The 23,573-nt window shown below is 45.7% G+C and overlaps 1 protein-coding gene and 1 pseudogene across 1 annotated transcript in view; one reads left to right on the top strand and one right to left on the bottom strand.

Annotated features, from left to right (window-relative positions):
* The window catches only part of Cd109 (CD109 molecule), a 108,270-nt gene that overhangs the window by 22,206 nt on the left and 62,491 nt on the right, over positions 1–23,573 (top strand). The window contains exons 4-7 of the mRNA XM_013035290.1: positions 799–1,029; positions 4,972–5,097; positions 17,495–17,534; positions 21,249–21,333. Coding sequence (XP_012890744.1) covers positions 799–1,029; positions 4,972–5,097; positions 17,495–17,534; positions 21,249–21,333 — 482 coding nt within the window. The remainder of the gene's footprint in view (positions 1–798; positions 1,030–4,971; positions 5,098–17,494; positions 17,535–21,248; positions 21,334–23,573) is intronic.
* LOC106000085 lies at positions 11,837–14,689 on the bottom strand (annotated as a pseudogene).

Below are 23,573 nucleotides of genomic sequence, written 5' to 3'. Positions count from 1 at the left end.
TTTCTCACACTTAATGTATAACAGAGTAGTGTCCATTAAGAGGTACCTGTAGGATGCTTCTGAGGCCAGGTGGCCAATGACCTGTCATATTACAGACTTAAATAGGATCATATTTTATCCCCTGAGTCAGGCCTGTGTATCACTTCTTGAAGATTCCAGGTTAAGCACATTCAGAATCTGGGCATCTTTGGGTGGGTGGGGAATAATATATTAATGCTAAAAATGGAAAGAGAGGGTGGAAAAATTCAAAGTCATAGGCAGGCAGATGTGGTAAAAATCTTTACAACTGTTCTGACTATAAAATATTTCATTGTGCCAGGCACTGTGACTCATGCCTATAATCCTAGCTACTTAAGAGGCTGAGATTTGAGGATCATGGTTTGAAACCAGCCTGGGCACAAAAGTCTGTGGCATTCTTATCTCCAATTAACCAGAAAAGGCCCAAAAATGGAGTGGTGACTTAAGGGATGGAATGCCAAACTTAGGCCAAAAGCTAAGGGACACTGCCCAGGCCCTGCATTCAAGTCCAGTACTGGCACTACTCAGGAGGCTGAGATCTGAGCATCAAGATTTGACATCCCAGTAAACAAATTGGTGAGATCCTTAATCTGCAAAAATCAAGGAATAGAGGTGTGGGTCAAGTGGTAGAGTGCCAGCTTTGAGCAAAAAAGCTATGGGACAATACCCAGCCCCTGAGTTCAAGGGTCAGTACTGGAACACACACTCATTAAAAACATTTTTGAGGTAAATCAGTGAGACTCTGATATGTCTGATCTCTCTCTTTCTCTTTTTCTCCAGCTCCCTCTGAACAGTGCAGATGAGATGTATGAGCTACGTGTAACGGGACGGTCTCAGGATGAGATTTTATTCTCTAATAGCACACGCTTATCATTTGAGACCAAGAGAGTGTCTGTCTTCATTCAGACAGACAAGGCGCTATATAAGCCCAAGCAAGAAGTGAAATTCCGGGTCGTCACACTCTTATCAGACTTCAAGCCTTATCAAACATCATTGAATATTCTAATTAAGGTAAGTGTGCCTGTGTTCACTAGCCAAACACACACGCACTCGCACGCGCGCACACGCACGCACACACACACACACACACACACACAACCTCAAGCTGAGATTTGCTTACATTTGTAGCAAATATTACATTGATTGGTTTCAAGTTCGATGAGTCCTCCCTCCCCTCCCCTTTTCTCTTCTCCCCTCCCCTCTTCTCCCTTCCCTCCCATTCCCTCCCCTCCTTTCCCCTTGTCTTCCCTCCCCTCCCCTCCTCTCTCTCTTTTTTTTTTTTTTTTGTTTCTTGGGATAGGATCTTCCTTTGTAGCTCTGTCTGGCTTTCATCTAGAGACTTGCCTCAACCTTCTAAGTGCTGGGATTACAGATGTGTGCCACCTCCCTGGTTCTCAAGGAATATTTATTTATTTGTGTCTGTATTGGGGCTTGGACTCAGGGCCTCACCCTTTCTCTTGACCATTTTTACTCAAGGATGGGGCTTTACCACTTGAGCCACACCTCTACTTTTAGCTTTTTGCTAGTCAATAAGAGTCTACAGTCTTTTCTGTCTGGACTGGTTTTGAGCTTAGATCCTCAGGTCTCAGCCTCCAGAGTAGCTAGGATTATAGGTGTGAGCCACCAGCACCTGGCTTTTAGGCAAAATTGCCCTCGCCTTCCCTCTCCTCCCCTTCCCCCTCTTCTTCTTTTAGTGTCAGTGCTTGGACTAAAACTCAGGGCCTGGGCCCTGTCCTTTGTTCTTTATTTGAACCTCAACAAAAGGGAATTTAGCAAAACTGATTCCAGGTGCTTAAACTCTGAGTCCAGCACCACCTGCAGGCTGATGTGGGGAAGTGCGTCTGGGAGCCAGCAGGCCAACCTTTTGGAACTCAATTCGTCCCTCCCATTGGCTGTAGACTATCGCTAAGACACTGATCGTCACAGAACCTTCAGGGATATTCAGTGTTTTTAGTGGGGATTACTGCCTGTCCCAATCATTGGTCTTCTCAGGAAGGAAAGAGGCCTTAATAGTGGAAAAGCATGCCCAATCTCCACCCTGATTCTGGCTTCCTTCAGGAAGTTTGGCCAGCATTATGGAAGGAAGTGTCTCAGCTCTGAGACAGCTGCTGGCTCTGGCTTCTTCGCTGGTCTTTCTTCTTTAAGAAGTTTTGCTTTCTAGAGGGAGATTCTAGTTAAAAAAAGAGAATGAGAACTGCTTTGTACAAATGCATTGGTAAGGCTTTTGTATCATTTGTTAAGTGAATGACACTGAATACTATATTACGTGGATTTTTGGATAAATGACAAAGCATAAGATATAATTTTTTTGGGGGGGTCTGGTCGTGGGGCCTGAACTCTGGGCCTGGGCGCAGTCCCTCAGCTCTTCAACTCAAGGCTAGCGCTCTACCACTTGAGCCACAGCGACACTTCTGGCTTTTTTTCTTTTTTCTTATGTGGTGCTGAGGAATCGAACCCAGGGCCTCATGCATGCAAGGCAAGTGCTCTACCACTGAGCCACCTTCCCAGCCCCGAGCTATAAATGTATGTAATTTATGTACGCATATATATGTATATATACATATACAGATAACATTGTTAATAGCTATCCCTGATGAGAAGTCAAGGAAAAAGGTGATTTTCACCACTGATTCTGTTAAGTCTGTTAAGTTTTTATCATAAGGATATACTCATATATTATTTATAGGGTATAAAAAGTATAAAGAAAATGTACTCCTTACCTTACTTATGTAACTGTAACCCTTCTGCACATCACCTTTACAAAATAAAGAGTGTATAGAATCCAGGTGCTGATGTCTCATGCTTATAATGCTAGTTAGGTGGCTGAGATCTGAGGATCCTAGTTTGAAGCCTACCTGGGAAGAAAAATCCATGCTACCTGTCGTATATAATTGTATCCCTCTGTACATCACCTATATAATAACAAAGTAAATAACGAAAGAAATCCATGAGACTCTTATCTTACCTCCAGTTAATCAGCAAAAGGCTGGAAATGGACATGTGGCTCAAGTGGAAGAGTGTCAGCTTTGAGGGAAAAAGCTTCAGAGTCGCACCCAGGCCTTAAGTTCACACCCCAATATGGTGTGCATGTGTGTGTGCACACACACACAACCAAATGAAACCAGAAGTAGATTTGCAGTTCTGTTCTCCAGCCAAGATGTACTGGCACAGTAACAGGGCCTGTGAGGTACTTTTGCCAGATGCAGAGCGCGGGGTGGGGGCGGGGGGGTGGGGCCCTCACTCCCGAGTCTGGTGCACAGCTGCTCTGACTGAGCCTGTTCAGCGGATGACCACGCGCCAGTTCTGAGCTCTGTTTTGGCCCTGCCCTGTGTGGTTCAACCTTGATGTGCTGTATAAAGACTTCTGCTGTTTCTCCATTCTCTGTGTGCTTCAGAGGGGCCTGGGGAGTCAGAGCAACCCTCTCACCACGCCCCCCATCTCCCAGTGCAGCCATATCCAAGACAGCGCCTCAGAATTGTTGCATGGGTCTAGGCATGTTGGGGAGAAAAGTGTGCCCTCCCTGCCTGTTCATCTGCAGAAAGTGGCCGTGACCCTTCCATGCTGTCCTCCTCCCCCTCCCCATCCCCTCTCTCCCCTCTTCCTTTCCCTCCTCCCCCCTCCTCCTCCCTCCTTCTCTTCCCCTCCTTCCCCTCTCTCCTCTCTCTCCTTCCCCAACCTCCTCCCTCTCTTCTTTCTCCTCTCCCTCATTCCTCTTTTTCCTCCCCCTTCCCTCCCTCTCCTCTCCCTCATCCCCTTCCCCCTCCTCACTTCCCCCTCCTCCCTCTCTTCTCCTCCCCCTCCTCTCTCCTCCTCCCTCTCCTCTCCCTCCTCCCTCCTCCCCCTCTTCTTCCCTTTCCTCTCCCTCCCCCCTCCTTTCCTCTCCCCTTTCTCCTCTCCCTCTTCTTTCTCCTCCCCTTTCCCTTCCCCTCCCCTTCCCTTCCCTTCCCCCTTCTTTCTCCTCCTCCTCAGTCATCCTTGGATGTGAACTGAGGATCTTGCTCTTGCTAGGTGTGGCAGGTGCTCTACCACTTGAGCCACTCCCCCAGCCCTATTAAAAAAAAAGCCTCTGTCAGTCCAACAGAAGAAAAAAAAAACCAGGACTGCATTGTTTTCATTTTTATCTCCTTAGTTCCCAGACGGCGTGTATGAATGAGCTCTGTAGAGGTCTCTTTCTGCTTTTGGCTCCATCGTCTCTGCTCTGTCCCGCGGTGGCAATGCCTGACCCGGAGCTGGCTCGGGGACAGTGACTCCGTTTGCTCACTCACTGGTTTAAGGGTTCGTTTCTGGCCTTTGCTGGCCATGACTCCCTCCTCAGCGTGTAGCATGAGCTCATCTGGGCCTTCCCCTGCTTGCAGGCCCGGCTTGGGCTGCTGTGAGGACTCAGTTAATTTGCTGCTTCCAGATGCAGGGGTGAGAATCAGAAGAGCAAGTATTGCATTTACAGTGCAGTTGAGAGCAATGCTCCCGTCTCTATATCTGCGTCATCTACCTGTATATATATATCCACTTTACCTATGAGCTGTCTACATTCATGTAAAATAAAATATGCCAAACATCCTTTGCCTGTATTTGATTGTGACTGCCAGTCCTGGGACTTGAACTCAGGGCCTGCATGCTGTCCCTGAGCTTTGGTGCTTAAGGCTCGCACTCTGCCACTTGACCTACAGCTCCACTTCTGGCTTCTTTAGATAGTTAATTGGAAATAGAGTCTCATGGGCTTTCTGGTCTGGGTGGGATTCGAACCGCAATCCTCAGATCTCAGCCTCTCGAGTAGCTAGGATTACAGGTGAGAGCCAGCAGCTCTTATTTCTAATGAAAGCAGTTTCTCTCCTCCATATTGTGAGGGAAAGTTCTGGAAGTGCTTGGGGAGCTCCAGGGCACCATTGCTGTCAGCTGGTGCACAGCATACCTGCACTGCTTTTATGTAGCTAACCTGTGTGGTTTGTGTTCTAGGACCCCAAGTCCAACTTGATCCAGCAGTGGCTGTCGCAGCAAAATGAACTTGGAGTTGTTTCCAAAACTCTTCAGCTGTCTTCCCACCCAGTGCTGGGCGACTGGTCCATCCAGGTTCAAGTGAATGTGAGTAGAGATGTATTTGGGGGAGGATAGTAGAACAACGGAAGTAATGCATGTGGGAAAATATGCTGCAAAGTCATTTATACGATGAACAGAAAAGAATTCGTTTGGATCATGGAAATAGGTTTTATAATAATAATTATTATTCATTAAGTACTTGTACCGCGGGGCTTCAATTCCACGATTCAGAATCTTGATCAACATCACCTCTTCTATCATTCTCCTCTGTCTTTCTCCATGCAACCCTGCCTTCAAGTTATGTAGTTTCATTCCTCCTCCTCCTCCTCTTCCTCCTCCTCTTCTTCCTCCTCCACCTCTTCCTCCTCCTCCTTTCTTCTTCTCCTGCCTTTCCCCCCCATCTTTCCTGGGGCTTGGACTTAGAACCTGGGTGCTCTTCCTGAGCCTTTCTTGCTCAAGGCTAGTGCTCTACTACTTGAGCCACAGCTTCACTTCTGACTTTTTTGATAGTTAATTGGAGATGAGTCTCAGGGTATTTCCTGCCTGGCCTAGCATTGAACTGCAATCCTCAGATCTCAGCCTCCCCAGTAGCTAGGATTACAGGCGTGAGCCACCAGTGCCCTGCAGGATGTTATTTTTTAAAATCCACTCAAGGCTGGGAAGGTGGCTCAGTGGTAGAGTGCTTGCCTAGCATGCGTTGAAGCCCTGGGTTCAATTCCTCAGCACCACATTAACAGAAAAGTGGCACTGCAGCCCAAGTGGTAGAGTGCTAACCTTGAGCAAACAAGCTCAGGGACAGTGCCCAAGCCCGGAATTCAAGTCCCAGGACTGGCAAAAAAAAAAAAAAATCCACTCAAGTTTTCCAGTAATCAGTTGTTTATTTGTCCTTCCTTCCTTCCTCCCTCCCTCCCTCCCTTAGCGATATTAGTCTCAAATTCATGATCTTCCTTCCTCAAGGGCTGGCATTGCAGCTGTCCACCACTCACTCCTGGCTTCTCTCCTTTTCCGAAATTCACTCGGCGCTTTCCCCCATGCTGCTCCCTCTGCCTGGAATGCTGGGTTTTTCTCCTGTGAGTCTACTACTTGCTTCTACCCCTCAGGCATTGTGTGGAATGGCCAAGTGCCTTGACTTATCCCCACAGCACTCTGCTTCTTCTTCTTTTTTTTTTTTTTTTTTTGGGTCCAGTGGTGGGGCTTGAACTCTGGGCCTGGGCGCTGTCCCTCAGCTCTTCAGCTCAAGGCTAGCGCTCTACCACTTGAGCCACAGCGCCACTTCCGGCTTTTTTCTTATGTGGTGCTGAGGAATCGAACCCAGGGCCTCAGGCATGCAAGGCAAGCACTCTACCACTGAGCCACCTTCCCAGCCCGAGTACTCTGCTTCTTGTGAGGAACTCATGTCTGTTTTTTCCTCCCTGATTGCGAGGCTTTAACACAGGGTCTAGGCATTGTCCCTGAGCTTTTTTTTTTTTTTTTTTGCTTAAGGCTAGTGCTCTACCACGTTGAGCCACAGCTCCACCTCCAGTTTTCTGGTGGTCGATTGGAGATAAGAGTCTCATGGACTTTCCAGCCTAGGCTGGCTTTGAACCACGATCTTCAGCTCTCAGCCTCCGGAGTAGCTAGGATTGCCGGTGTGAGCCATCAGCACCCATCCCCATGTCACTTTTAATTGCTAGTCCCTAATATGGTATAATTTTTATAAGGATAATATCTTTCACCGAGTTCATGCCTTCATCCTAGGACTTCCTGAGCAAGTAGAAGTCTATAGTTACTGTCTTGAATTAAATATAGTTTTTTTTTCTACATTTGTAACTTATCTTTATCATTTTGAAGAAAAGCCTATTGATCAGGTTTTTTTTTTCTTTTCATTTTTGTGTGCCTGTACTGGGACTTGAACTCAGGGTCTCATGCTCTCATTTGACATTTTGTTCAAGGCTAGTGCTCTCCCATTTGGGCCTTAGCTCCACTTCCAGCTTTTGGCTGGTTAATTGGAGATAAAAGTCAATGGACTTTCCTGCCCTGGATGGCTTTGAGTGGTGAGCCTTAGATCTCAGCCTCCTTAGTTGTGAGGATTACAGGTGTGTGCCACCGATGCCTTGCACAGTCAGGTAGTTATTGTCAAGCAGTGATCAAGTTGAGGCACACGACTAAGAAAAAAATAAATCCTTCTAAAAATAATGCTTCTCAGAGCCGAAATAGAGCTGCAACTGGACTCTGCCTCAATCTGTTTTTATTTTTTTTTCTCTTGACTCCTGCCCAGAAGCAGTAAAGGGCTATGTATTGTCTTAGCAGCGAATAATGACTATGGAGGAAATGTATTTACTATAAATATATTTGTTATTTAAACAATCCACCATTTAAGCACACAGATACTTATGTGTCAGCTCTGGGGCTTAAACTTGCTTTGTTTCACTCAAGACCAGAGCTCTACCATTTTGAGTCACAGCTCCATTTCTAGCTTTTTGCCGGTGAATTGGAGATACGAATCTCTCAAATATATCTTCCTGGCTGTCTTTGAACCACAGTCTTTATATCTCAACCTTTTGCATAGGCCAAGATTACAGGCATGAGCCACCGAGGCTGGCTATAAAGTATATTTTGATTTTTTTCTGAGGCAGTGATCAATCTTGGCATAAAACCGAAGGAGGGAAAAACTATATTTAGGCAAGGATTCTGAAGTCCCATTTGTCAATGGGACACATATGGAATGATACTTGTATCCTCACAGAAAGACACAGTATTAGAAATGCAGGACTTGTCAGAGCTTTCACTTCTACTGAGTTTGCAGAGAATCATGAGAATCAGAGAAGGAGGGTGCTTTAGTTAAACTTAAGTTTCTTGATGGGGCCTCCTTTGTCATTTCTCTATTTGAAGCATGTTTGTTTGTGGGGTCAGGGATCTTTTATTGAAACCATTAACTTTTCTGGAATGAGGAAAATTAAAATTTAAGTAACCCTGTTCCCCGCCAGCATCCCCTGCCCCCCTTCATACATGGGCTTGAACTCAGGGCCTATAGCTCAGGCCATATTTCCACTCCTAGAGATTGGACTTGAAATCAGACCTCTGAGGAATATTTTTTTTTCACGTTTCAAGCCCTAAATAATCTTTTATTTTTATTTTTTAATTTTCCTGGATAGAAAGTTCTTCAAAAGGGCACAGAGTTGGAGGCACACACACAGACACTTAGTTCATCCAAAGAAAACAAAAAATTTTAAATACTTTTTTTAAATTGTAAAACTAGTGTATAGAGGAGTTACAGTTACAGGAGTAGGGTAATGAGTACATTTCCTATCAAGCATTGTTGCCTCCTCCTTTGTTTTTCCCCTGCCATCCCTTCCCTCCCACCTCCCCAACTCCTTCCTCCCTCCCCCTCACAAGTTGTAAAGTTCCTAAGAAAACGAATTCTTAAAATCAAATAAAATCAAGTCTAGTATAGGAAGTTACCAGAAATACAAAGTGTTTTATAAATCTGAGCTCGTTTCAGAAGACAGAGAGGGCAGATGGGACAGAGTCTATTTCCCTTCTTAGGATAGTCAGAAACGGGGTTCTGGGTGCCATAGCCTAGAGGCATGCTTGCCCCTACAACTCACACCAGAACCCCACCCTGTTTGCTCAAAATAATCTTTAGAAAGACTGATCTAATCAAAAGTGGTTAATTTTTGAATTCTTTGAAGCTTGCATTAGCACACACGTGCACACATATCATCTGGGAAGCAATTCTTAGACAAAGATGTTTGCTTCAGCATGTAAAGAATTGAGTTAAAAAAATGCAAAGATGATCAGGGTTTCCTCATGGGGAGAATTAGGACCCAATTTTATTTTATTTTTTTTGAGTCTGGTCGTGGGGCCTGAACTCTGGGCCTGGGCACTGTCCCTCAGCTCTTCAGCTCAAGGCTAGCGCTCTACCACTTGAGCCACAGTGCCACTTCCGGCTTTTTTCTTTTTGCTTATGTGGTGCTGAGGAATTGAACCCAGGGCCTCAGGCATGCAAGGCAAGCGCTCTACCACTGAGCCACCTTCCCAGCCCCTAGGACCCGATTTTAAAATGACCCTTGTAGTCTTGAGGCTGGTCCTTTAGCACCCACCCCTCCCCCCTACTAGTCTCACCATCCTATTCCATGCCAGAGCTCAGCCCTTCTCCCGGAGACCAAGGGAGGAAGAGTAGCAAAACCACCTGACTGTGCCCTTGTTTCTGGAATCCCTTGGTTTTTTCCATCTGCATGTTTGTGGGTGACAACTCATTACCAAATGAAATACAGGACAGGCTCTTTATTATCTCCACCATGAAAACAATTTCTCTGTCAGTGAGTGCTTGTCCACCACGGTTGCTGACAGTAGTAAAAAGAACAAACAGTCAGTAACAAAGTGCCGTGACCTCCCCCCCCATCTGCCAGGACAAAGCAAAACTAAGACCACACAGGCTTTGACCTGACACCACCAGTGCAGGGTACAGGGAACATGGCTGAACTTCACAGGCAATTGAGACCTGAGAGGACTCCCTGAGAGCTTCAGTCTGCCGGCAGACAAAGGGTTACTGATCTCTCTCATCAGCTCAGGCCACCCCATCAGAGCCCTTTGCTAGAAGAGTTAGTAGGTCCAACACGCACGCATGGATTTGTGGGAGGAGTTCTCAAGCTTAGATTTCTTCATAGAGCAGGGGAGAACCCCAGAAAGCAGTTAGAATATCCACTACATCATAGAATTCACTCCATCATCCACGCCATCATACAGACACAAGTGGGTCCCAGGCCTGCCAGTTGGGCTCAAACCCTGCATTGCTTCCACACATTCTAGTGAAAATCGCTGGGCTCCGATTTGGATGAAGAGCTGCAGCGTGTGAGACCTTCCTGGAGGCAGGCCTCAGGCTTCCTCCTTCGTCTCCAGCGGGCTTCTGCAGTGCCTTACCTCAGGAGGGCAAGGTCTCCAGGCACCAATATCCTCTCACAAAAGAGGCAGCGCTGGGGACGCAGTCTGGCTTTCATTTGTGATCTCTGAGTCACATGTACCGGTGCAAAATGTCCATAAGAAGCTGCAGCACAGTGTGACCAACATCTGAACAAAAACTCAAAAGCACATGCAGACTCACAAAACCGCCCTGGGTGGGTGAGACAGACAGACAGACAGACCCCGCCTCCCCCTGCCCCCCAGTTAACAGTTCTAGGCAAGGAGAGCTGTAAAGGGCCACTTAAATCTATTTGAACCCATCCATTAGAGTTACAGAGATGTCAGAGAAAAGCATGCCTTCTCCTAGCCTGTTACCAAATACTTTAAAATAAACTCAGCATGGGTATGACCTGCTTCACAGCCTGCCACACAGACAGCACAGGACTCTTCTGGAGGGGATGAACTTGTATGGGTGACAAGACGTGGGATTTTTGTTTTCTTAAGAGTATTATGGTCTAGGGGCTGGGAAGGTGGCTCAGTGGTAGAGCGCTTGCCTTGCATGCATGAGGCCTGGGTTCGATTCCTCAGCACCACATAAGCAAAAAGAAAAAAGCCGGAAAGTGGCGCTGTGGCTCAAGTGGTAGAGTGCTAGCCTTGAGCTTAAGAACTGAGGGACAGCGCCCAGGCCCAGAGTTCAGGCCCCACGACCGGACCCCCCCCCAAAAAAAAGAGTATTCTGGTTGGGCTGGGAAAGTGGCTCAGTGGTAGAGTGCACTTGCCTTGCATGCATGAGGCCCTGGGTTCAATTCCTCAGCACCACATAAGCAGAAAAAGCTGGAAGTGGTGCTGTGGCTCAAGTGGTAGAGGGCTAGCCTTGAGCTGAAGAGCTGAGGGACAGCACCCAGGCCCTGAGTTCAGGCCCCATGACCAGCAAAACAACAACAACAAAAAAGAGTATTATGGTCTATGGGCAAAAAATTACCTAGCAACACGCAGCCGGGCCAATCTAGAAACTCTTTTTATTTTTCCTTTCTTTGCAAAGGGTAGAGCCTAAGCCAACATTGGTTGGTGTGTAGGAAAGCATTCAGTACACTATCTGCCTCAGAAAACAAGTTCAGAAGGGCTGCTTTCCTCTCTTTTCCTTACTTTTCTCTTAAAAAAAAAATCCTAGCAATTTGCTAATCAGGTCCCTCAACAGAGAACCTTTGGAAAGAAATCCATTCAGAGGTTCAACCAGAGCTGCCTGGTTCCATGACTGACTTCTATCCTGGCCAGAACCAAGACAGAGGAGCACAAAGTAGGCAGGGAAAGGCGTGTGCCAAGTCACTGCTACCAAGTGGGTAAGGTCCTTTGACTCCCCTGGGCCCCCTTAGTCACAGTGCTACAGAACAAACATGTCCATATTTTGGAATCAGCATAAACTATCTGCACAGCATCCTAAGGGCACTTGCTGGCTCTTATGGCTAGAGCACTTAGGGGGACACAGTTAAAGGAAAACAAAGAGAAAGAGAGATAAAGGGAACGAGGGAGGGGAGGGAGGGAAGGAAGGAAGAAAGCAGGCAGGCCGGCCAGTCCTGTGTGGTCGCGGTGTCATGTAGAAAGGTCACCTGTGAACATTACTGCTGTGATTGGGGACATAGAGATTTCTACCCATTGCTGCCTGGCACGTGTTGTTACTGTTGGCTGGCCCAATATCTGGCTGTACCGTGTGGCCCGACTTTCCCTTGGTGCACTGGAAATCCTCCAACCTTGATACAACATGGTCGCCACCGTCGCCACCACCAGCCCTTTTCTAATTGCTGCTTATGTGTAGGACTGAGAAAGAGTTTCGCCTTTTTCTTCATGTGGTTTACCTGTCCAACGCCTGGATGGACGTTCCAAAACTGGGCTACATCCACGCCCCTCAGGTTTTGTTGCGCCCTCTGCCGGTCACCATGAGCATTTCACATGGAAACATCTTTGGTTCCAATGCATTGGGCATGGACACTAAGTGGGTCCCTCCTCCCCACTGGCATGTGTCCATCTGGAAGGGTCTGGAAGTCTCGCACTCCCCCTTGCTGTTGCACTGAGCAAAGTCCATGGGCACTGGCCAGTGAAGCCCGTTTTGTCCAATACCCAGGGAGAGAGGAGGTTTTAGATGATGGAGCATGTGGAGAATCATAGCAATGGGCAGCAGAGACGACCTTTCCCTGCCCTCCGCCACCTCTTCAGGATCAGCTGCCCCAGGCCCGACTTAAGCTTCATCAACTGCTCTTCTTGAAGCTGCCGGCGCCTCTGAAATTCCTCTTCATCTTCCTCTCTAGAGCTGCTTCTCATGTCAGTTCCTGGGGGTGGGGGGCGGCAGTGGTTGGGGGCTGGCCTTGGGCTGCTGGGAACTGGGAAAACTTGATGTCTTCTGATGACTTGCTCTGGGCTGCCAAGGCAGCATGCTGTTCATAGATGGGTGTTGATCCCTTGGTCAGGTCTGTGGAAATGCGGGGGAGAGCGTGAGGTAGGAGTGTAGCTGTGTTGGCTGAACACAGAGGAGTTAATGGAGCCTTGGCTGATGGACTGGGGCATCTCCCAATCAGTATGGAGTAGGAGACCAAGTCCTCCAAGACTCTCCAAGGCTCTGTCTTTCCTGCTTGTCATCATAGCCCGTGGTGTAGAAAGGCACATAGGTAAATAAGATCTAGACATTCAATATTGTAAATCACCTTGACCTGGGGAATGGCTGCTAAATCCTTGTAATCCAGGATTTCATTGTCTACTTTTGCATGGATAGTGTGCACCAGTGAGCCAGGAATGCTGGAACCTGCTCTAGAATAAAGACTCTCAGAGGAGGTCCTAGTTGGCTGCAGCTTTTCCTCTGTCTTGGTAGACTGTTTACAGTTGGGATGCCAAACAGTGGAACCTTGAAAATAGATTTCCTCTCCTTCTGTGAGCATCTGGTTTACATCTGGCGTATCATGCACAGCTGGGATGATAATGCTTGTCACCTGCCTTACGCCAGGGCTCTTTGCTTCCAATTCTGTTCTTTAGCTATGCTGAGCAGAATTCTGGGCTTCAGATCTCAGCCAGGTAGACTGAGGCTCCTGCTTCGTCTGGATTACATACCAGACTTCTTTTCCTAGCCAGGCTGAGACAAACTGCCTGGGAAATTCTCTTTATTTTTATTTTTAGTTTTTGGTTGGTCTGGGGCTTGAACTCTGGGCCTGGGCCTCAACTCTTCAGCTCAAGGCAAGAGCTCTACCACTTGCGCCACAATGCTACTTCCGGTTTTCTGGTGGTTTACTGGAGATAAGAGTTTCACAGACTTTTCTGCCTGGGCTGGCTTTGAACCATAATCCTCAGATCTCAGCCTCCTGAGTAGCTAGGATTATAGGCATGAGCCACAGGTGCCCAGCTCTTTATTGTTTTTGAATCATGCTTTGAAGAATATAATACAGGCCCAGAGCTAGGCACTTGTGGTATTTATCTCTTCCACAGAGGGGCGCTGTTGGGTAAGGGGGAACAGGCTGTTTTATTTCTTGAATTTTTTAATGATGCCATTATCCGTTATTGGACCTCTGTGACATCTTGGACTTAGCCAAACAGAATCTTCTGGACAATTGATATTTGTGTAACGTTCAGCTTGGAAACACGGATCTCAACAATCTTACAGTGTTTTCTAGGTGTCAGTGACTACTGTCCCTCGGTAGTGTGTGTGTGTGTGTGTGTGTGTGTGTGTGTGTGTGTGTGTGTGTGTGCTGGTTCTTGGGCTTGAACTCAGGGCCTGGGTGCTGTCTCTTAGCTTTTTGTTGTTGTTCAGGGTAGAATGCTTGCTACTTGAGGCAAAGCTAGTTCCATCCTTTTGGTGGTTAGTTAGAGTTAAGAGTCTCCCGTAGATTTTCTGCCTGGGCTGGCTTCAAACCGCAACCTTTAGATCTCAGCCTCCTAAGTAGCTAGGATTAAAGGTGTGAGCTACCAGCTGCTAGCTAATAAAGGGCTGAGACACTTCAGTCTTTTCTTTTTCTTTGCCAGTCCTGGGACTTGAACTCAGGACTTGACATTCTTTTTTTTTTTTTTTTGGGTCCGGTCGTGGGGCCTGAACTGTGGGCCTGGGCACTGTCCCTCAGCTCAACTCAAGGCTAGCGCTCTACCACTTGAGCCACAGCGCCACTTCCGGCATTTTTCTCTTTGCTTATGTGGTGCTGAGGAATCGAACCCAGGGCCTCAGGCATGCAAGGCAAGCACTCTACCACTGAGCCACCTTCCCAGCCCAGGACTTGACATTCTTGCTGGCCATTTTTTGCTGGAGGCTGGTTCTCTACCACTTGAGCCATACTTCTACTTCCCTTTAGCCTTTGTCTTAATCTTCAGCCAGTATGGAGGACAAGAAATAGTATCTGGAAAACTTACCAGGCTGAAATCATTTTCTGGGAGGACTCTTAGTATAATAAATTGTAGCTATCAGATTATTATGTGTCTCAGAAACAACAAGCATTCATTTGCTTAGGAGGCTAATGGCCTCCTTTCTCTTGAAGTAGTTTTGGAGAGACTAGGGCACTGTTGCTTTGCATAGCTTTTGCAAATGCTGCTCTATCTTTCCCTGCCTGCCTGCCCAGCTGTTACTTCTTTCCTCAGCTTTTTTTTTTTTTTTTTTTGGAGGCCTTTCTTGAGCCCATTTTTGTTTGGACCACCCTGGTCTCTGCTGTACTCCATGAGTAGCATCGGGCAGGATGACAACTTCACAGAAAGCATAAAGCAAGCTGGAATAGGTCAGAAAAGAGCGCATCTCCTCTGGGATATGGAATGACTTCCAAAATACGTTTGCAGCCTTCAGCCTCTAGGAAGAATAGTTTTCTGAGTTCTGGTGGCTCACACTTGTCTCCTAGCTACTGAAAAGCTGAGATCTGGAAGCTCATAGTTCAGAGCCAGCCTGGGCAAGCAAAGTCCATGAGACTCTCATCTCCAACTATCAAAAAGCCAGAAGTGGAGATATGGCGGAAGTGGTAGAGCACCAACCTTGAGCAAAAAAGCTAAGCAAGAGTGAGAGGTTCTGAGTTCAAGCCTCAGTACTGGCACACAAAAAATAAAAATAGAAAAAAGCATGTCTGCTTCACTTCTTAAACCAAGCTTCTTGAATACAGAAATTCTATTTTATTTGTTCAAGGTGAGCTGGCCTGATATAGGAAGTCATTTCTGATGAGAATTTAGATGAATGAACAATTTCTCCTAGACTCTGACTATTGAGTGCTTCATTTGTGATGCTCTTGATCCTCATGCTGTAGGATATTACAACATATACTGTCCTGTTTTTTTTTTAAATCTTCTTTTGTACTGGTCTTGGGGCTTGAACTCAGGTCCTGGACTCTGTCTCCGAGCTTTTATTTTGTTATATTTTATTTAGTCATTTTAGTCAGTCGTGGGGCCTGAACTCTGGGCCTGGGCATTGTCCCTCAGCTCTTCAGCTTAAGGCTAGCGCCCTAACACTTGATCCACAATGCCACTTCTGGCTTTTTCTGCTTATGTGGTGCTGAGAAATTGAACCCAGGGCCTCATGCATGGAAGGCAAGCACTATACCACTGTACCACCTTCCCAGCCCCGTCACTGAGCTTTTTTTTTGCTTAAGGCTAATGCTCTACGATTTGAACCACAGCTCCATTTCTGGATTTATTTTGCCAGTCCTGGGGCTTGAACTCAGGGCCTGGGCATTGTCCCTGAGCTGTTTTTTGCTCAAGGCTAGCACTCTACTAGTTGAGCCACAGCACCGCTTCTGGCCTTTTCTGTGTATGTGGTACTGAGGAATCAAACCCAGGACTTCATGCATACTAGGCAAGCTTTCTACCACTAAGCCACATTCCCAGCCCATTTCTAGATTTTTTTGTGTAGTTAATTGGAGTCTCATAGCCTTTCCTGACCAAGCTGGCTTTGTACCATGATTATCAGATTTCAGCCTCCTGAGTAGTTAGGATTACAGAAACGAGTCACTGGTTCTTGACCTGTGTGTATATTTCTGTTTTGACATCTATCTATCTATCATCTATCTATCTATCTATCTATCTATCTATCTATCTATCTATCTATCTATCTATCTATCTATCTATCTATCTATCTATCTATCTATCTATCATCTTATCTATCTTGTGGACTTTTCTGCGTGGCCTGGCTTAGAACCACAATCCTCTGGAACTCAGCCTCTTGAATAAATAAGATTATTGAGTAGCTTAGATTGAGTCACTGGTACCCAGCTCTTCATTAAATTTAAAATGTAGGGGAGGATGGGGAGGGAGGGAAAGAGAGAGAAAAAAGAGGAAGGGGGTAACAAGTTAGATAAGAAATGTACTCATGCTGGGCGTCGGTGACTCACGCCTATAATCCTAGCTATTCAGGAGGCTGAAATCTGAGGATCACAGTTCAAAGCCAGCCTGGGCAGAAAAGTAAGTGCGACTCTCATCTCCAATTAACCACTAGAAAACCGGAAGTGGTGCTGTGGCTCAAGTGGTAGAGCGCTTGCCTTGAGCTGAAGAGCTCAAGGACAGCACCCAAGCCCAGAGTTCAAGCCCCACGACTGACAAAAAAACAACAACCAAAAAACCAAAAAAATGTACTCACGACCTTATTTAACTGTAACTCCTCTGTACACCACCTTGACAATAAAATTAAAATAAAAAATAAATTTAAAGTGTACTCACAACTTGTGCCATCTTATTACTTCGCAATTCCTAGTTCTCTGATAATATAATAATTCTGGAGTCTATGAAAAAACATATTATTTATTTATTTTTGAGATAGGATCTGTCTGGGTAATTCAGGCTCGTCTAGACTTTACCAGGTAGCCTAGGCTGGTATGGAACTTGTGATGAATGATACAGATGTTTTAGATGAAAGGTGGCTTTTAAGAAAAAAAAGTTTTGTTGTTGCGTCCGTGTTTGATAAATTTAGAAGATCAGATGTAGCATACGAATTTCACTGGTGCAATTACTTAGCTGTTTTGTGTGTGTTTGTTATGTATGATTTAGAATGGATGGTTAAGACAGGAGGATCCTGGTTTGACATCAACTTGAGCAAAAATTTAACTAATAAGCTAAGTATGATGGTATATGCTTGCTCTCCCAGCTATGTGGGAGGCTGTGGGTAGGAGGTCTGACCAGCCCTGGGTCAAAAAGATGAGACCCAATCTGGACAATAGCTAAAGCCAAAAGGGCGGGGAGTCCGGCTCAAGCGGTGGAGTTCCTGTTTAGTAAGATCGAGGCCCTGAGTTCATATCCAGTATCACCAATGTCCTGCTGTGATTAATTAATTAATTAATTAATTAATTAATTAATTAATTAATTAATTTGTGGTGCTGGTACTGAGGCTTGAACTCTGTGTTTCATTTATATTCTTGCTCACTGCTGGCATTCTACCACTTGATCCATACCTCTACCTCTGGCTTTTTGCTGGTTAATTAGAGATAGGAGTCTCCAGGATTTGTCTGCTTGGGTTGATTTTGAACATTTATTCTAATTTTTGAAACCTTTTTATGCAGGCGAGAAGGCAAAATAACTAAGAACTCATACATTTTCTTGTCCTTTGTTTTCTCCTTCTTCCCCACAGGACCAGACATATTATCAATCATTTCAGGTCTCAGAATATGGTAAGAGTTCTTCAATTCATTTTTAAAAAAATTTATTAAGTGATTACATAAATTTCACAGTATTGTGGGATAGTGATACTTAGCTAAAGTCACAAGCACATTTTAAACTTCACAAGGTGAATTGTCATTATCATGATCTATAAAACTTATGAACTCTACAAACTTTGACACTACAACTATTTCTTCCAAAGCAGATGATAGGTAGATTTCTTTCCTTTTGCTTAGTGTCAGCTGTAGAAAGAAATTAACTAGGATTACTCTCTACAGAGACAAGAGTTGTAACATTTAATGCAAGAATCTCTTGGACACTGGTGGTTCTTGTCTGTAATCTTAGCTACTCAAGAGGCTGAGACTTGAGGATCCTGGTTCAAAGCCACCTTGGCCAGGAAAATCTGGAGACAGCTCCAATTAATCACCAGAAAACTGAAGTGGTAGAGCATTAGCGTTGAGCTGAAGAACTCAGGGATAGTATCCACAGTTTAAGCCCCATGACTAACACACACACACACACACACACACACACACACACACACACAATCCCAGAGATGAAATTCTGGTGTCACTGATATCCTTAAACACATTTTTTTCTTTTGGGAAAGTTCTAAAATTTCATTATTAAGACAAAAATAGGAAAAATATTCCTTTTAGTTTGTCTGAGCCCAGGACTGGAATGGGTACCTGACACTTATGGTAATTGAGAGGCTCCCTACCACCTGTGCCACACCTCCAACCATTAGGAAAGTATTCCTTAAGTTCCATGATGCCAGATGTTTTCTTCTGCACAGTTTTTTCTCTTTGTTGTGATAATAAAATATTAAAAATATTTTAAAAATGGGACTGGGAAGGTGGCTCAGTGGTAGAATGCTTGCCTTGCATGCATGAGGCGCTGGGTTCGATTCCTCGGCAGCACATAAGCAGAAAAAGCTGGAAGTGGCGCTGTGGCTCAAGTGGTAGAGCACTTGCCTTGAGCTGAAGAGCTGAGGGACAGCGCCCAGGCCCAGAGTACAGGCCCCACGACTGACAAAAAAAAAAAAAGACTTTTAAAATACATACCTTGGGGGCGGGCAGGGGATGAGGGGATGGGTGGAGGAGATGGGAAGGGATGGGAAGGGGAAACAAAGGAGGAGGCAACAATGCTTGATAAGAAATGTACTCATTACCTTGCCCATGTAATTGTAACCCCTCTGTATGGTATTTTCACAATTAAAAAAATACATACCTTTAGGCCTGGAGATATGTGCAAAGCCTTGGGTTTTGATTCTAGCACTACATAAAAACAAAACAGCAAAAAAATAAGGTAATGTAGTTTTCCATGTGTTTATTTGGCTAACGTGATAAAGACATTAAAGATGGTGTGCTTAACATGTTGTATTACAAACATGCAGATAAAACAGTAGCGCCAAGGCTGGATGAGGATGCTCAAACCTATAACCCTAGCTACTCAGGAGGCTGAGCTCAGGAGGATTGGAGTTGGAGGCCAGCCTGCACAAAAGTTCCCAAGGATCTACTTCAACCAATGAAAAACTAAGTGTGGTGGCTTGCCTGTCATCCCAGCTACATAGAAAGCATAAATAGGAGGATTGTGGTCCAGATGGCCTGGGCATAGATGGAGAATGTATTTAAAAAACAAGTAAAGGTCTGGGAAGATGGCTCAGTGGTAGAGCGCTTGCCTTGCATGCCTGAGGCCCTGGGTTCGATTCCTCAGCACCACATAAGCAAAAAGAAAAAAGCCGGAAGTGGAGCTGTGGCTCAAGTGGTAGAGTGCTAGCCTTGAGCTGAAGAGCTGAGGGACAGCGCCCAGGCCCAGAGTTCAGGCCCCACGACCGGACCCTCCCCCCCCCCCCAAAAAAGAGTATTCTGGTTGGGCTGGGAAAGTGGCTCAGTGGTAGAGTGCACTTGTCTTGCATGCATGGGGCCCTGGGTTCAATTCCTCAGCACTGCATAAGCAGAAAAAGCTGGAAGTGGTGCTGTGGCTCAAGTGGTAGAGCACTAGCCTTGAGCTGAAGAGCTGAGGGACAGCGCCCAGGCCCAGAGTTCAGGCCCCACGACCGGACCTAAAAACAAAAAAACAAAAAGCAAAAAACAAAAAAAAAATGAGAAGAAGAAGGGAAAGTAGCTCATTAACAATTTTTCATCTTGATTGCATGTTGAAGTGATAATATTTTTGATATACAGTGGAGTTGTTAAAATATCGAAAAATACTAAAGCATTGAAAAATGTGATTCATATTTTATTTCTTTTGATCAGTGCTGGTTTATACAAATGGTAAAGGAACAACATTTTTTTTTTCCCGTTGGTCCTGGGGCTTGAACTCAGGGCCTAGACGCTGTTCCTGAGCTCTTTTGCTCAAGGCTAGCACTCTTAACACTTTGAGTCACAGTTCTACTTCACTTTTCATGTGATTAATTGGAGATCAGAGTCTCATGGACTTTCCTGCCAGGGCTGGCTTTGAATTGCAATCCTCAGATCTCAGCCTCCTGAGTAACTAGGATTATAGGCATGAGCCACTGGTGCCCAGCAAGAACAACATTTTGATAGGCAACTTCCATGTCATATTGTGGCGATACTAGGTGGATGTGTACTGAGTGGGTACCAAGTTAGGAAGAGATTGGCTGCTAACTTGTAATGTTTGGGGAGCAGATACTTAGATTTTCGTGTGTGTGTGTGTGTGTGTGTGTGTGTGTGCTGACACATGTGGCTTTTATTGCCATCCTGTTCTAGACTCATCAAGAGTCCGGGGTGTCTTGGCACATCAACTAGCTCTTGATCCTTATTCAAAGCTGAATGACTATCCTATATTATGTATCCTTGGGCTTCTTTTTCTTTTTTCTTTCTTTTTTTGGTGGTAATGGGAAATTTGAACTCAAGGCTTTCCACTTGCTGGGCTGGTGTGCTCTTGTAGAGCTGCATCTGAAGTCCTGTTTTTCACTAGTTACTTTTAGGACAGGGTCTCTCTTTTCCTTGGGTGCACGGCTGAGCTGGGATCTGCCTCTTATAGTCTTCCCAGCGATGGAATCGCAGGTGAGCCTTACTGGGTCCAGCTTCCATTCCATGGAGATCTTGTCTCAGGGACTTTTCTGCCCAGTTTGGCCTTGCTCAGTGATCCTCCCAATCCAGCTGTCCACATAACTTTGGGTGACAGGTGCACACCACTGCAGTCAGGTAGGGGTTGAGAAGAGGTCTCACTAATGTTTCTGTCTAGATTGGCCTCAAATCAGGATACTCCCATTCTTAGCTTCTCAAGTAGCTGGGATTATAGGTGTGAGCCACTGGTACATGGAATCTGTGGGTCTTTCTGATATTTGTCTTAGGCTATTTGAATGTTGAGAGGTCCTATAATAAGACTTTGATCTATTTCCTTGGCCAGTCTACAGAAATGTTTTCTGTAACTTCACTGGCCAAAGAAATAGAATTGTTCTTCTAGAACAATTCAAATTTTTTTTCTTGGTTGATCATGGGGCTTGAACTCAGAGCTTGGGCGCTGTCCTTGAGTTTTTTTGCTCAAGCCTAGTACTCTATCACTTTGAGCCACAGCGCCACTCCAGGTTTTTGAGTATTTAATTGGAAATAAGAGTCTCACGGGGACTTTTCTGCCCTGGCTGGCTTTGAACTGGGATTCTCAGATCTCAGCCTCCTGAGGAGCTAAGAGTACAGATGTGAGCCACCAGCACCTGGCTATAATACATTTTTTAAGAGGTTGTTTTTTTTTTCCAGTGTTACCAAAATTTGAAGTTACTCTGCAGACACCATTATATTGTTCTTTGAATTCTAAGAATTTAAGCGGCACTGTCACAGCAAAGTAAGTATTGTTTCTTTCTTTCTTTTTTTTTCTGCTATGACCTCAAAGCAGTATAAAATGGGACTATCAGGGCTGAGAAGGTGGCTCAGTGGTAGAGCGCTTGCCTCATATAGATGAGGCCCTGGGTTCGATTCCTCAGCACCACATAAGCAGAAAAAACCACAAGTGGCGCTGTGGCTCAAGTGGTAGAGCACTGGCCTAGAGCTGAAGAGCTCAGAGGGAAAGTGCCCAGATCTGGGACTATCAAACTCTTCTTGTATGGAGCAGGTACAGGCTCCCAGGAGCTGTGGCAGAATGTGGTATTTCCTCTCTAGGCCCCTGCAGATCTTTCCTGTGTCTTCAGAAGCGTGAACACCAGTATGGCCCAGAAATCTGTGAATGAACCACAGGCCTCTCTTCACCCAGCTCTTGTGCCTTTTGGAAGTGTCTGCTTTTGTTTTTAGGGTAGAGAAAGACTGAGGATATAACTTACAGCATTTCAGTAGCCTAGGGAGATTTTCTTTTTAAACAGGTTATAAAGATTGGTATAAGGTGGGTGCTGGTGGCTCATGCCTGAAATGCTGAGATCTGAGGATTGTGGTTCCAAGCGAGCCTGGGCAGGAAAGGTCTTGAAATTCCAATAAATTATGAAAAAAGCCAGAAGTAGAACTGTGATTCAAGTGGTAAAGTGCTAGCCTTGAGCAAAATAGCTCAGGGAGCATGCTCAGATCCTGAGTTTAAGCCTTAGGACTGGCTGACACAAATGCAAAAAAAGTCGGTATAGACTTACTCTATAACTACTGTGTCTCAGCACAGGTAGAAGTGGTGCTAATGGCCATTGTACCCTCTTCCCTCCCCTTCCTCTTCCTCTTCCCCATCACCATAGCTATAGCTGTCAGCTGTGTTTCCCCTCCCATCCAAGGCTGATCCCCTCTTAGTCTCCACATACTAGGTCCTACAAGAGGTCTCCTGTCATCAGTCTGACTGGAGTTTTCCATTTGGTATCTTTAACCCTTTGCTCTCCAGTGACATCTCCACTGCTTTTCATTCTCTGATTTAAAAAAGCCCCTTCCCTGGGGCTGGGAAGGTGGCTCAGTGGTAGAGCGCTTGCCTTGCATGCCTGAGGCCCTGGGTTCGATTCCTCTGTACCACATAAGTAAAAAGAAAAAAGCCTGAAGTGGAGCTGTGGCTCAAGTGGTAGAGCGCTAGCCTTGAGCTGAAGAGCTGAGGGACAGCGCCCAGGCCCAGAGTTCAGGCCCCACGGTTGGACCTAATAAAAATAAATAAAAATAAAAAGCCCCTTCCTTAATCCAAGCTGTTCTCTGATGACTTTGTCACATCCAGAGTTACAGCTGCATCTGTCACCTTTTCACGTTTGGTCTCATCTTCAGCCACCTGCAGTTTGTCTGTCCCTCTCACCATGATGGAAATGCTTTGACCAAGGTAGCAGAGACCACTTTACTGTTTAATTTTTTTTTTTTTGTTGGTCATGGTGCTTGAACTCGGGGCCTGGGCACTGTCCCTCAGCTCTTCAGCTTAAGGCTAGTACTCTACCACTTGAGCCACAGCACCACTTCTGGCTTTTTCTGCTTATGTAGCGCTGAGGAATCGAACCCAGGGCCTCATGCATGCAAGGCAAGCACTCTACCACTGAGCCACCTTCCCAGCCCCTCAATTTATTTTGGTACTAGTATTTGGGTTTGAACTCAGGGCCCAGGAGGCTGTCCCTTAGCTTTTTCAGCAGGAGCTTTACTACTTGAACCACAGATCTACCACTGACTTTTGCTGGTTAATTGGAGATAAGAGTCTTATGGTCTTTCCTGCCTAAGCTAGCTTTGAACCTGATCCTCAGATCTCAGCCTCCTGGGAAGTGTGGATTATGGATGTGAGCTACCTATCAGGCATTTTCTGGACTTGTATCTCTGGTGTGCTATGGGTTTGCTCACTTGCTTGAGTTCTGCTGTGTTCTGGGCAACAGGGAAGCGGTTATAAAGCTGAAGAAACACAGAGAAATTTCTGAAAAGTCCATGAGACTATCTCCAGTTAACCACCAAAAAGCTGGAAGTGGAAATGTGGCTCAGGTATAGAATGCCAATGTTGAGGAAAAAAGCCAAGCAAGAGCACCAGGCCCTGAGTTCAAGCCTTAGTACCTATACAAAAAACCCCCAGCAGGGCTGGGAAGGTGGCTCAGTGGTAGAGTGCTTGCCTTGCATGCATGAGGCCCTGGGTTCGATTCCTCAGCACCACATAAGCAAAAAGAA

Source organism: Dipodomys ordii, unplaced genomic scaffold, assembly GCF_000151885.1.
Source record: "Dipodomys ordii isolate 6190 unplaced genomic scaffold, Dord_2.0 Scaffold208, whole genome shotgun sequence".
NCBI classification, from domain to species: domain Eukaryota; kingdom Metazoa; phylum Chordata; class Mammalia; order Rodentia; family Heteromyidae; genus Dipodomys; species Dipodomys ordii.
This window is presented reverse-complemented; position numbering and strand designations above follow the sequence as displayed.